Below are 15,343 nucleotides of genomic sequence, written 5' to 3' on the forward strand. Positions count from 1 at the left end.
CAGGGGATTAAGGCAGAGGAGAAGTGACTTGCCCAGGGTCACACAGCTAGGAAATTTCTGAGGCCAGATTTGAATTCAGGTCTTCCCGCCTCCAGGCCCAGAGCTCTATCCTCTGAGTCACCTAGCTGCCTGCTCATAACATTTTACTGTTTATAAAATACTTTCTTCAAGGTAACCTGTCAAGGTAGGTAGGTGGCATAAGCATTATTATCCTTGCTTTGTTTTTGAGGAAACTAGGGCTCACACAAGTTAAATGACATTCCTACATTCACAAAACTTACCAAGTGATAGAATTAACAGCTGGATCCAAGCCTTCATGGAACTTATAATCGAATAAGAGGATGTAACACAGGTGGTTGTTGTTCTGTCATTTCAGTCGTGTCCAACTCTTTGCAACCCTATTTGGGGTTTTCTTGGCAGAGATACTGGAGTAGTTTGCCATTTCCTTCTTCAGATCATTTTATAGATGAGAAAACTGAGACAAACAGGGTTAAGTGACTTGCCCAGGATCACACAGCTAGTGAGTGTCTGAGGCCAGATTTGAATTCAAGAAAATAAGATGTTCTGATTACAAGTCCAGCACTCTAGCCACTATGCTACCTAGCTACCCTGATATTATGCATACACAGAGATTTATAATCATTGATAAGTGCACCAGAGAGCTAAGACTTTGAGCATTTCTTTTTTTAAATCATGCTCAGATGCTAAGCAGTCTTCAGAATTGTGAGGAGTACTGGCAGAAAATATTCAAGCTAGATCCCATTTATTTGAGTCACCTTTTAGAAAATGCTTACAAGCTCTACTTGCTCCTTCTAAGTGAACAATTGGCAGTGAAACATCAATAATGAATAATTCTCTTTTCTCTTTAAGATTAACGAATGGAGCGCAAAGCTGAATCAAATCCTGCCCCCACCCCTGGATCAAATTGAAGTCTGGCTCCAGGAAATTGAACATCTTATGGCCGAGGATTTACCAGATTCTCAGGATTACAGCCAAGCTATGGTTCTGATCAAAGAAAGAATCAATTCGTTTAAGGTCGGTGAAGAAATAGAGAGAAAGGAAAGGAATACTTAAGAGATGCTGTTCTTGAGTAAGATTTTATCCTAGGGAGGAGGTGCACTGTTTTTTTTTGTGAGGCAATTGGGGTTAAGTGACTTGCCCAGGGTCACACAGCTAGTAAGTGTTAAATGTCTGAGGCCGGATTTGAACTCAGGTCCTCCTGACTCCAGGGCCGGTGCTCTATCCACTGTGCCACCTAGCTGCCCCTAGGAGGTACACTGTTAAAGATTATCTTTTATGGTGTTTGGGTCCATTTCTTCTGAGGGATAGTAAATTATTTCTCTCAGGACCCAGAATTGTGACTAATTCACCTTGAGAGTGCTGACTGAGGACTTCCCTTTTGGGAACTGGGTGTTGGAGGAATGAAGTGATTATAGCTGAGAAATTCCCATCCAGATATGGGTCACAATCATAGAAGCAAATATCAGAAACCAGATCCAGGCAAGTGAGAGGCAGTGTAGAATAGTGTACTGAACACTTGACTTGGAGTTAAGAACTTGTGGTTGTTCAGTGATTTTTTTTTTTTTTTTTTTAGTGAGGCAATTGGGGTTAAGTGACTTGCCCATGGTCACACAGCTAGTAAGTGTTAAGTGTCTGAGGCCGGATTTGAACTCAGGTACTCCTGACTTCAGGGCCGGTGCTCTATCCACTGTGCCACCTAGCTGCCCCTGTTCAGTGATTTTAAGTCATGTTTAACTCTTTATGACCTACCTCATTTGGAGTTTTCTTGGCAGAAACACTGGAGTGATTTGCCATTTCTTTTTCCAGATCATTTTACAGATGAGGAAACTGAGACAAACAGGGTTAAGTGACTTGCCCAGGGTCACACAGCTAGTGTTTGTGGCCAGATGTAAATTCAGGAAGATCAATCTTTCTGACTCCAAGCGTGGCACTCTACTGCACCACTTAGCTGCCCCTGGAGCTAAGAAGACTCTGAGTTCAAATCCTGATTCAGACACTTATAGCTGTGGTTCTCTGCAAAAGTCATTTTACCTCTCTAGCCTCAGTTTCCTCATTTTTAAAATGAAGGCTTTGGACTTAATGATCTTTAACATTCCTTTGAGCTCTAAATCTATGATCCTAAGGGTTGTAGAATTAAAGTCCAAGAGGAAGGATGCAATGCCTTTAGTGGAAGCCATATCTAAATCAGGAATCATGACAGACCATGAAAGGGCATGACCAAGAGGTGAGAGTCAGGGTTCAGACTGTAAGCAACAGCATGGTAAGGTCATTTCAGTTTTTTGTGCTCATTTGGACAGTGGCTGCACACATATGCAGTTGGCCCTAACAATTATAATAATAGCTGACATTGACATAGGGTAGCCCCAAAAGTCAAAACTGCACAAAGACTTTAGGGAGCTCTGCATAGAACTTAAAAAGTTTGTAAAATGTTTTACATCAGTTATCTAATTTGAGGCTCACTACAACCCTGTCAAGTGTACGGTACTAGTATTCCTATCCCCATTTTATAGATGAGGAAAATGAGGCAAAGAAAGGATAAATGTCTTGTCTATGCTCATGCAGCTAGTAAGTGCCAGGCATGGTATCTGAACCTAGCTCCTTTTGACTCCAGATCTTACACTCTATGAATTAGGCAATCATTTTTTCACTGCTGCCCTTAATATCCCTGGCAATGATGGAAGCCATGGGGCATCAGTTATTAGAATTTGAAAGATGGCCTAAGAAGCAGCTCTCACCAAACAATAGGGCATATTTATTTGTTTGTTTATTCATTTGTTCATTCATTAATTCATTATTCACTCATCTATCAATTAATTGATTTGTTCATTCATTCATTCATTCATTCGTTTGTTCATTCATTCATTCATTCATTCATTTGCAGGGCAATGAGGGTTAAGTGACTTGTCTAGGGTCCCACAGCTAGTAAGTGTCAAGTGTCTGGGCCCGGATTTGAACTCAGATCCTCCTGAATCTAGGGCCAGTACTTTATCCACTGTGCCACCCAGCTGCCTCCACAATAGGGTATATTTAACTTTGAATTCAGAAAAAAATTCCAAAGTGATATTAAAACATCTATAAAGACTAAAAAATATTTTATTGTTTCAAGGCATTCTTTCTGAATCAGAAAAAAATCAAATGAAAAAACACATATAAAGGCACCATGTAAACTTTCAAGTGATATATCAATACTAGTTTAAATATAAATGCATTAAAATAAATGCATAATTTTATTATTATGAGGAGGAGCATACATTTATTATAAAAATAAAGTAAGTCTCTAGCACTTGGACCTGTATTAAAATGAAGAGCATACCAGAAAATTTCTGCCAGAAGGGAACTCATGTTTTTATCAAATTAAAAATGTTGTGGTCTGTTGTAGAATTTTTCAGTTTCTATCACTTGTGATTGAATTGCGTTCAACCAAATTAAGATGAAAACATTTATTCACAAGATTTTACTTTCACTTTTCAGTCTCTGTAGTGGCCCAAAGTGAAGCTTTAAATGGTTGTCTGGAAATGATGTCATGTTTCCTGGAAGTGAGATTAAAAGTCCTCAGTTACAGTATCTGGCTTCCAAGCCCTGGTTCATACCATGATTGTTTTCTTTTTCAGAGTCTGATGGATGATTTTGATCGTCACCTGAGTAGCCTCTTGACATTTGAGAATAAAGATGAGCAACACATGCCCATGGTCCCCCCTGATAAACTGGAGGAAATGAAAAGAAGGTGGTAGAAATTCTATCATTTCACATCTGGCAATGTTATTGATGAGCCCTTGGGTACTGACAAGGGCTTAGGGGCTTTTAAGGACAACAAAGCATAGACTGATATAGATCCAATTTCTGACACATGTATTCCTGTGTATGCTGCTAAATTAAAATGTAGAGTTGGCTCTGTGAGGCTATTTCAAAGATACTACTTTAAAGATTTGTGTAAACTTGGTCTTATGCCATACCAATACGTGTTTTTGAATCTCTTGAGCTGATATGAATTCTCTACATTACATTTGTTGTCTCTACATATTAGAAAGATTACTAAGTGTTAGTAAGTTCGGCTTTAATAATACATTTATTTTCATATTCCAAATATTAAAATTTTGGTTACACAAAAATTTGACATTTTTCTAAATACTACATCTTATTTGTACATATATATGTATATATATGTACATATGTATATATATATATGTGTGTGTGTATATATGTATATATATGTATATGTATGTATGTATTTGCACGTTGTCTCCCTCATTAGGTTGTAAGTTCCTTGAAGGCAGGGACTGTCTTTTGCTTCTTTTTGTAAGTTTGGTGCTCAGCACAGTGCCTAGCACATATTGGGTACTTAATGTTTATTGATTAGCTAACTGACATTTTCCAAATACAGTAAAGTGTTTTGAAGATATATTTTTTATTAGAGCATATCTTAGCCAAAGTGCATGTTTCTTTAGAAAACATTCTGTGGCAAATAATTTCAACTTGGAAATGTTTGCTTTATTTTCTGGCAGTAGGGATGATTCATGTAACATTTAAAAAATTTTGATGCTACAATTTTTCATCATTTGAATGTAAGCTCTTATATCTCTGTGTTTTAAATGCACTAGTATTTTTTGTTTTTAAGAATAGCCAATGGTTTAGATATTTCATTACTTTAGAACATTAAAAGTAAATTCTAAAGGCTGTCTTTATTTTCCAGATTCCACAATATTATGGGGACCAACTTCATTGCACTTTTAGAATTTCACTACTACTTGTGCTCTGTCTTGGGTTTAATAGAGGAAGTGAAATCAAAATTGAATCTCTGGAATATCAAATATGGGACCCAGGAATCCGTGGAACTATTGATGGGAGATTGGCATGTAAGTCAAATTTTATGTTCTGTCTTAGTCAGTCTGTCTTCATTTTTGATCGATCACCTTATTGACAGGAATTAGCATTTTTTTTTTGAGTTCTAACCTCTTCATCTAGTAATTGTTTTTTCTCCATTGTCTGGAATAGGCACTTCCTCAGAGGATAAACTGAATTAGCCAAAGCATCATTGTGACCCCTCCCACCCCAATATTCCTTAGATCTTGTCTTTTTTGCTTTCTTCTTGTCTCTACCCAAGATTCTTTGTAAGATTGGGTTGGACTTGATCCAGTTGAAGAGATTAAATGTAATCTTACTTTTTTTTATGGGGTGGTGGGCAATGAGGTTTAAGTGACTTGCCAAGGGTCACACAGCTAATAAGTGTTAAGTGTTTGAGGCCGGGTTTGAACTCAGGTCCTCCTGATTCCAGGGCCAGTGCTTTATCCACTGAACCACCTAGCTGCTCCTTTTTTTGCCTTCTTCCTAATCAACTTATATTATCCTGGATTCTTTTCCTATATCCTCAGTCTTAATTGATTAACATTTGTCCTTGATTGTTTGCCCAGAACCGACCATTACTTGTAAATAAATACACTCAGAGTAACTATGATCTGAATAGTTTCAAATCTGGACTATACCTACTTGGGACATTAAACACAAGTCTCTTCAAGGTTTTTAAGTCCTGTTTCCCTCTAGACAGACTCCCATACTCTCCATTACCTGCTGGCTTGACACCTTCAATTGCTTCAGGACCAATCTGTCCCAAAGGCTGTACTACCAATATGGCCCTAGTTTTGAACTATGGATAGGAAGATAACAGAATTTCCATGTGTTGGAAATGTGTGATACTTTGGACACTAACCAACTGTATGATTGTGGGCAAGTCACTTAATCCCTCTTAGCCTTAGTTTTTACAAGTGAAAAATGTTGATAAAATAGCATCTACCTCATATGGTTGTTGTGAGGGTCAAGTGAAATAATATATGTAAAACACTATCTATGTGCTAGCTCAATAATACTGTTCCAAATGAAGATTAGGAAAATAACACATAATATTTTTAAGGTGGGGAGAATTTGAAATGACTATGAAAATTTGTTAACATTTAGCATTCATGTTTATGAAACACTGTAGTAGCTTCTTCCAAAGTTTATAAATTAATTTTTTCCAGTAAATCAAAACCGACAAATATTAGAAAGAATAACACAAATAATATATGTATGATATTATCTTAGTCCCTAACTAGGCTTCTACTATCTTCTACTGTCTCAAATGATGCTATTAATCATGAAGATTTTATCACTTATTTCTCTCGGTTGAATTTTATGCATTGAGTTAAGTTAAAATGTGTCCAAATTTATGTCATTTTCTCTTTCTTGCCTATTTAAACACTTTTATTTATGTAAATCTCCTTTTCTTCTTTTGCATGTGGGCAGAAATTTATTGAAGAAAAGGAGTTCCTAACTCAGCTTGAAAGTTCTTTTCAAAAATGTGAAACAATGATCAAGAATTTAGGTAAGATAAGTGATTTATTATAGCTTTATTTGATTTTTAGAGTGTAATTTCTTTTGTTTTTACATTACAGTTCTTTCCCAGTATATTCACTATTGAATCCTTCACTGTAATAAAGAAAAAAAGCCTCCCCCGCCACCAAAAGTAATGTAATCAACACATTTATAATGTTCTGTATCTTTAGTTTTCCACCTCTCTACCATGAAGAGGATATTGTGTTCCTTATCTGTTCTCTGCAGCCGTGATTGGTCACTAGAGTTAATCATAGTATACCTACTTTTCCATGTTTATATTACTGGCATTGTAAATAATTTTCTCCTAGAAATATTGAATTGAAAGTTATATTTCAAATGGACAAACTTGTCCATACCCTTTTACCAAGTGATTCCAATACTTGTCAACCACATGAAAAAAGTAAAAGACAGGGAAAAAAACCCATTATATGACAAACTATTCCTGATAGCATTATTTGTGGTAGCAAAGAAGGGAAACAAAGTGAATTCCCATCAGTTGGAGAATGGCTGAAAAAAGCTATGGTAAATAAATGAAATGGAATATCATTGTGCAAAAAGAAAACACTAATATGAGGAATTTAGAGAAATATGGAAAGATTCCTGTCACTGATATAGAGCAAAATGAGCAGAATCAAAAGAACAAGTTAATTACTACAATGAAAATGAAAAGCTCTCTAAAAAAGAAAAATTCTGAGAAACTGAGAAAAATTATGGTTCCAGAAAACAAATATTGAAACATACCTACTCCCTCATAAGAGAGAGTTAGGGTACAACTAATATGGAATATTGTATTCATTGTCACATGATACCATTGTATTGGCTAGTTTTGCTTGTTTCTTTTAAAAAAAAAATCACAGTGGAAGATTCAGCCTATAAAAGGTGGGTGGAAAATGATTGCAAGTTAATGAAAAAAGAGAACAATAAAATAAAATTTTAAAATAAAATATTTTATTCCTGTCATGTTTTATCTCAAAATGCTCTAATGAAGCCCTACTACAATGTCTCATAGAGATGACCTTGAGTTTTTTAAGAGTCAACAAGAGGAATTCAAGCTTTTGGGTCCTAACAAACTAGAAAGACTTTGAATATGGCCCAGGTCATAGACCTGGTTCTGAGGACCAGTCTAAAAAAGTTCAGAGAGGCTCATCACTAGGTGGCCCCAGAGTTAAGTTATCAATTGGGGGGGGCAGGGCAATGAGGGTTAAGTGACTTGCCTAGGGTCACACAGCTAGTGTCAAGTGTCTGAGGCCGGATTTGAACTCAGGTCCTCCTGAATCCAGGGTTGGTGCTTTATCCACTGCAACACCTACCTGCCCCCCAGAGTTATCCATTTTATAAGCTAGAGGAACTCTTGAAGACTATTTACTAAGTTATAGAAGATTTGATATGATCTGAATTGGTAGACAAACTCACATAGATGAACTGATATATCCTGAAAGTACTATATAATTATCTAAATAATGCTTAGGTTTTCTTTATACACATATACATACTATGTATGTATGTATATACATAACACTCTAAATATATAATTCAAAGAAAATATTTTTTTCTACTTAATGTTGTTAAAATCCATATTTAATTTTGCCTTTGCCATACTTGAACAAATGTGTCCAATTAAAGTCTTTTACTCACATTATGAAATTGTTTTCTAAGATTCCTTTCTTTTGTTGAATATGATAGCTGGAGATCCTCAGAACATTAGTAAGCAGTTTAAGATGGTGGAATCTCAGATTTCTATGTGTAAAAAATGCATGTATAATATAAAATCCACCCTGCAAAAAGTTCTATCATCTTGGACTACATATACTGAGAACCTTCATTCACTCAAGAATTGGTTGGAAGAATCAAGGAAAGAGCATCCAAAACAGGTATATTTTCTCTCTTGACTTAAGATTTTTTTTGTTTTTATAAGAGATCTTGACTCTCATACCCAGGAATAGGAGTCTGTAGAGTTATTAGCAGGCATGTGTAGGGAAATCCTTGGAAGTTTTACTTGTAGTTGGGAAATAATGTCTCCCTTCAAGCCTAAACGGTTAATGGAACATTTTCTTCTCTGTGTTGTTTTCTTTTAATGGAGATTGGTGACTTGGACTGATTTTATAAGAACATTTAAAATAAATAAATGGTTTAAATTAAATTAAATTTTAAACTGGGTAAGACCTTAACTCTAAAACTTTTTTTGGAAGTAGTTGTGAATTGTTGTGGTGGTAGTATGTGTAGTACAAAGACCATTTCATTGGGAGTCAGGAGGCCTGGGTTTAAATCCAAGCTCTCTGACTAACTAGCTCTGTACCCTTTCACACATCACAGTTCCTTTATGGGACTCATTTAGTTCATTTTTTTTTTCCTGCGGGGCAATGGGGGTTAAGTGACTTGTCCAGGGTCACACAGCTAGTAAGTGTCAAGTGTCTGAGGCCGGATTTGAACTCAGGTACTCCTGAATCCAGGGCCGGTGCTTTATCCACTGCGCCACCTAGCCGCCCCCCATTTGGTTCATTTTTAAAAGGGAAGTTGGAGGTGATGATCCATTATTTCTCTCTTAGCTCTGATAGTCTGCAGTTTGATCAAAATACACTTTAGCCATCCTAGTGGAGAGCAGGTAGTGGTGTTGATACAATTATTTCTATTTTAAATGAATGGTCTCTTTGCTGTTTATGTATTATAACTATCCACATTGACTCTGCCCTTCCCAATTACTGGTAATTTAGAAGTAATTTGTTTCTCTTGACTGAAGAGGGATATTGTTTATCATTTGAAGTTAGAAATTAATTGGAGTTAGTCATCATAAGTTTGAGGAGACTTTCTAAAAAATTAAATCATTCAAAAGAAACTAGGCTATTTTTATTTTATTTTATTTTTTTAGTTTGTAAGAAGTATGCCTGAGTAACTTGTGAGTCATCATTGTACCCACACTATGTTATATGTAGGCAGCCTTATAACTGAATAAAGGTTGTAGTTACCTAAATGGTATGTTTGTAGGGCCACCAACTTTGTTGGTTTGCTACCTTACAAATATTCCTACCTCATCGCTTGTTATGGTGCTTAGAATTCTACCATTGGAAATCCTTTGTTTGGGTTCTTGATCACTTTTCCCTCTCCAGTAATCTTTTATTAAAATGTAAATACAGTTATCCCTTCCACATTGCAAATTTCCCCTTTGAGTTTTCAATATATTGCAATTTCATTATGCAATTTCAATATATCCCAGGTCAGCATAAGAAATTAAATAGGAATTTGGGGGGAATTTTGTGGAAGCTGCAGATGACACACAAGGGCCAGCAGATGATAAAGAAAATGTTTTGAAACTCAGAAATGCATAAAATCTACATGTAATATTGTATAATATCAACATATTTTATCTTTTAATACTGCAAAGACCCCATAAAAGAAAAAGAAAAAAATTCAGATTTCTTCTCTGGTATGAAGGGAGGGCCCAAAAATTTTACATGGATTTTTCAGATTGAGAGGGCACTGCACCCTTACCCCCCATGATGTAGAAGGGGTAACTGTAACTCTGAAAGAGATAACACCTTAAAGAAATATGAGTATCTTAGAAATAATTATCAGATGCTTTCTAACAGTGGCATCAAGCTGAGACTAAGGCTTTGTGAGAATGAGAGATAGGTGAGTCATCTGGCATCTGTGGAAGCCAAGAAGGGAGAGAAGAATGCTAAATGGTGAGCTGGAGCTGCATTAAAGACAAATTTTATCTCCTCAACAGCTTTCTTGGGCTATGTGGTTCAGTGGATAGAGTTCTGGATTTGGATTCAGGAAGACCTGAGTTCAGACACTTGCTTAGCTTTGAGCCCCTGGGAAAATCACCTAATTCTCTCAGGCTCAATTCCTCATCTGCAAAATAGGGATTATAGTAGTACCTACCACCTGGGGTTGTGAGGGGGAAAAAAAGATACTATTTGAAAAATGCTTTGCAAGTCTTAATGCACTATATAAATACTAGTTATTATCATCATCACCACCATCACCACTATTTTAGTTGGTTTCTTTGCAAACCTTAAAGTACTTTATAAATGCTATTGGTTATCAGAAGTTGTTTTTTTTTAATATATTTTACAGGTTCCATTTGAGACACTAGCAAGTTGGAATTCAGTACTTAGTACTGTAAATGAGGTTGGAAAATTTTTAATTGATGTCAGTAACCAACAAGTTGGATTGTCTATTAATAAGGAACTGAAAAGACTTAATAAAAGATGGGCAAAATTCATTAAGAAAACTCAGTTTGTAAGTCATGAAACCACTTTGTATTGTATAGCATTATATATGAAGTTAATGTGAGAATTTTTACTGAAATTATCTCTATCCTTTTCCATGCTCATTATCCCCCTTCTTATGTAATCCTTTCTTTTTCCTTACTTCTTTATTTTTGTTAATAATACCAAGGGGACTGAGAAGATGATGGAGTTCCTGAAAATTTAGAGCCATTTCAAAAACTCTTTCCTCTCCCTTGGCCCTCATATCCAGTTAGTTGTCAAGTTCTCTGGATTCTACCTCCACAGTATCTCATTCATCCTTTCCTCCTGTTCATTTATACTACCCTCTACCCTAGTTTTGCCTCTCATCATTTTTCACTAGACTATCATACTAATATTCTAATTGGCCTACTGGATAACTTGAAATTATTATACTTATTGAATTCCCAATGTCTCCTCAACACAGGACAACTTTCAACATGGCTATCTACATAACATATATCGCTTTCCATTTCAAAAACTATTAGTGGCTCTCCTCTTTGTTTTATAAGATCATTGCTAAATGAGTTAAAATGTGAAAAGCATTTTTGCATTTGCCAGGACCTATAACTTAGGAGACTTTTTATTTTAACACAATTTATTAGTTTAAAAAATCAGCAAAATGAAGATGAAATAATCATACCATTAATTTTTTAATAGGAGACGAAACTGCGTTCTACCCAAGAACAGGAACAACCCAATCTTGATAATACTGGAAACACTCAGTTACCTTTAGAAGAAAACTTAACTTCCTATGGTGGTTCAACAGATATTTCAGCTGAAGCACTTAGGAAGCACATTCAACATTTAAAGGTAAAATACAGGATTTTTAAAACTTTGGTTTCAGGAGTATATAAGCTTAATTTAGATAAAAGAAAATCTTTTTAAAAACTTATAAAATGTTGGGGTTTAGTATTAGCAATCATGAGGATGATAATAAAATAACAGGCAGCTGGATAAAATGCTGGGCTCAGAGTCAGGAAAATCTGAGTTCAAATCCAGTTTCAGACACTTATGGGACCCATGACAAGTCACTTAACACTGTTTGCCTCAGTTTCCTCTACTGTAAAATGAGCTGGAGAAGGAAATGGCAAACCACTCCACAATCTTTGCCACGAAACAAAACAAAACAAAACAAAACCCATCAGGTCACAGAGAATCAGACATGACTGAAACAAGTGAACAGCAATACCATGGATAAAGAGCCTTAAAATTAAAAAGACCTGGGTTCAAAACCTACCTCTGATATATGCTACATATGTGATGCTGGGCAAATTTTGTGACTTAGGACTAGTTAGTTGCCCAAGCAGTTCCCAAAACATGTAAGTTGTAAAGCAGGCACTGAGGACATTTCTTGACTGGAATTTCCAAATACAATTGAAATCATAGGTCAATTCAAATGATAATGATAATTACTCCTGCTATCTTTCTTTGATAAATGTTGTTGGATATGTTCCTATGGATATATGCCTGGAAGAGCATATATAATTTAAAACATAATGAGTTCCCTGGAAAGATACTGAGTTATTCAGTTAACTCGTATTTGGTCAAAATCTTTCCTGCCACTGGGAGACTTGGATGAGGATGACATTTCTTTTTGTTTGTTTGTTTTGGTTTTTTTTGGTGAGGCAATTGGGGTTAAGTGACTTGCCCACGGTCACATAGCTACTAAGTGTCAAGTGTCTGAGGCTGGATTTGAACTCTGGTCCTCCTGAATCCAGGACCAGTGCTCTATCCACTGCGCCACCTAGCTGCCCAAGGATGACATTTCTTACTGGATTTGGAGTTTAATTGATGGAAATCATATCTGCCCTGATATAAAGAAGTAAGAGAATGAGTGTGGGGTTTATAGAAAGGAAAATTAGGGAATGTCAATAGATAATTCCAGAGCCAAGGGATCAGATTTAGGAGATGAACTACATGGAATCAGGTCCTGAATGATCGTGGAGCAGACAATTATAGCTGGTAGAGTTCAAGCACCAGAAGCCTGCAGCATTTTCTTATCTACTGGTATTGTTCCTGCTTTATCTTTCTCTGCCTCTGGTAATCACCTGCAGCTGTGTCCATAGTGATAGTGCTCTCCATTACCTCTGTCATTCATTAATAAGGTCTTGTTGAGTTTTACAGAGACTGAGCTATTGATTGCTATTTTATTCTAATTATTACTAATTAATGGAAACTTGCTAAGTGGACTTAGGCAGCCTGTGTGCCTCAGCTTCTTAGTCTGTGAAATAAGAATAATAATACCACTCCTATACACCTCCACCTCCCTCATAGCTTATTGAGAGAATGAAATTAGTTAATTGAAATGAAAATGTAAAAGGGAATAAAATGTGTTCAGGAAATTAAGCATATTTCAAATGTACTTAAGTACTTCCAAAAATATGTGATTGAAACCCATCCAGTATTGTACTCAGGGTTCCCCTCAGATAACTCCTTTTGTAATCTAAGTAGAGAATTATTATACCCAAAGTTAATGGCTATGCCTATCCCTTAAACTACATATATGAGGAAACTTTTCTCTTCTAGGACAGTATTAAAAGTAGAAAGGTTCAAATAACTTCCAATTCTATTGACTCTAAGGCCAATGACAAGTAAGTGCTCACTATGTGCCAAGCACTGTGTTAAGGCTGCAAATACAAATACGAGCAGAAAGATAGTCCCTGCCCTCAACGGAGGAAGAAAATACATAAAAGGAAGCTAAAAGAGAGGGAGATATGAAGGCACCTAACCCAGGGCCATAGTAGAGAAAGCCCAATAAGCCCGGAGTACAGCCTGGAGAGGAATGAAGATAGAGTTGATCTTAATGACCTCCTTGACATGGTAGACCTGGAGGACCTCCTGAAAATGGAGGGTGTGGGAAAAAGCAGCTACTCAGTTGTGAATAATGATTTTGTTGACCACTTATTGAAAAGAAAGTTTAAGTTATTTGCATAAAAAGGGTAATTCTGAGTGTACTGCATGTATGTTGTAGACTGGAAAAGAAAATGAGGCTGTCATTAAGGAGTCCACAGAGCTCCTACAAGTGCTTGAAGAGATGGAAAAATTCATTGATCAAGTAGCAACCTGGGAAACAGAAATCAGACCTGTTCTGGATTTTATCAAACACCAAGGTTATGTCGAAGCTTCCATGGAGGAATCTTTGCAGGTAAAAATATAGAAAAACAAAAGGCCAGTCTTTCCTTCTTTCTTTCTTTCTTTCTTTCTTTCTTTCTTTCTTTCTTTCTTTCTTTCTTTCTTTCTTTCTTTCTTTCTTTCTTTCTTTCTTTCTTTCTTTTTCATGGGCAATGAGGGCTAAGTGACTTGCTCAGGGTCTCATAGCTAGTACGTGTCAAATGTTTGAGGCAATATTTGAACTCACGTCCTCCTGAATCCAGGGCCAGTACTTTATCCACTGTGCCCTCAAAAGGCCAGTTTTACAGCTGTAATCTTACATTTCAACTTAGATCAGGAAATTTTTAGATAAAGAAAATTCTAAGAAACCTGTGTTTTCATAGCCAGCGCCATGCTACTATGGTCAGAATATTTACTACCTAGTGCCCCGGGCCTAAGAAAGCTGCAAAATTTATCTGATTTAACTTTGACCTGGACTTGTTTGGGGGCCCTGAGATAGTGAAGCACTTTTCTTTGAAATCCTTTCTAATGATTTGAATTCACACCTGGGATGGTGAGTTGTGCTCCTTTCTACCTATAGGGGGAGCCACTAGAAGCTGGCAAAAGTAGTCTAAAGCAGAGACATCAAAGGCTTGCCCACTGGCCAGATTAAAATGTAAATGGGAAATGTTTAGCAAAATGAAAACACAATACAACATAGAGAATATTAATTTGTGGTTTTCCAACCCTTCAGGGATCTGTTTCTATTTAAGTTTGATACCAGTGCTCTAAAGTATGCCTTTGTTGTTTTTATATTTTGGAGGGTTGGGGCGGGGGTGGATAAGGGGTTTGCTTTTAAGTTGTGTCCACTCTTCATGACCCCATGTGGGGTTTTCTTGGCAAAAAATCCTGGAGTGGTTTGCTTCTCCAGCTTGTTTTACAAATGAGGAAACTGAGGCAAACAGGGTCACATAGCTAGTAAGTGCCTGAGGCTGGATTTGAACTCAGGTTTTCTTGACTTTAGGTCCTGTACTCTGTGTCATTTAGCTGTCCCAAGGAGACTGGGTGTCCTTATGTCATCCAGGCAGAAGTACATAACCACTCACAGATCAGATCCTATAACTAATTGGCATGGAAGTTTTGACCTCCATTTCTGACCTGGGCCAGTTCTTTCCTTCTCACCACTTGCAGCAGGCCACCATACTGGTATTGGACTAGTTTTGGACACCCCGAATGGCTTTATCCCTCTTGAAGCTTAGAACAGTTTCTGCAGTAATAGATTACAGATGTCCATCACCATGCCCAGCCTAGGGCCCACTACTTATTAGCTGGGTAAACTTGGGCAAATCTCTTGAATTCTTTAAGATCCAGAAAGGATTGTAAAGATTATCTAATTCCAAATCATTATTTTACTGAGGAGGAAACAGTCTCAGAGAAGTTAAGTGACTTGCTCTAGGTCACACAGCTGAGTAGCAGAGAAAGATTCAAATCCTTTAAGTACAAATTTACTGCTCTTCCCATGACTTCAGGCTGTGTCCTTTTAAGAATCTGAAAAATGGGGATAATAACACCGGTAAGTGGTCTTCCTCAGTATCTCATTCTGTGCACCACCC

At 36.7% G+C, this 15,343-nt stretch overlaps 1 protein-coding gene across 1 annotated transcript in view; it reads left to right on the plus strand.

Moving 5' to 3' along the window:
* Positions 1-15,343, plus strand: part of SYNE2 (spectrin repeat containing nuclear envelope protein 2) — a 430,300-nt gene that overhangs the window by 113,078 nt on the left and 301,879 nt on the right. The window contains exons 12-19 of the mRNA XM_043984057.1: positions 871-1,035; positions 3,633-3,745; positions 4,712-4,874; positions 6,298-6,376; positions 8,071-8,258; positions 10,465-10,629; positions 11,298-11,450; positions 13,612-13,785. Of these exons, the coding sequence (XP_043839992.1) occupies positions 871-1,035; positions 3,633-3,745; positions 4,712-4,874; positions 6,298-6,376; positions 8,071-8,258; positions 10,465-10,629; positions 11,298-11,450; positions 13,612-13,785 (1,200 nt within the window). The remainder of the gene's footprint in view (positions 1-870; positions 1,036-3,632; positions 3,746-4,711; positions 4,875-6,297; positions 6,377-8,070; positions 8,259-10,464; positions 10,630-11,297; positions 11,451-13,611; positions 13,786-15,343) is intronic.

The sequence above is a fragment of the Dromiciops gliroides genome, chromosome 2 (assembly GCF_019393635.1).
Source record: "Dromiciops gliroides isolate mDroGli1 chromosome 2, mDroGli1.pri, whole genome shotgun sequence".
Taxonomy (NCBI): domain Eukaryota; kingdom Metazoa; phylum Chordata; class Mammalia; order Microbiotheria; family Microbiotheriidae; genus Dromiciops; species Dromiciops gliroides.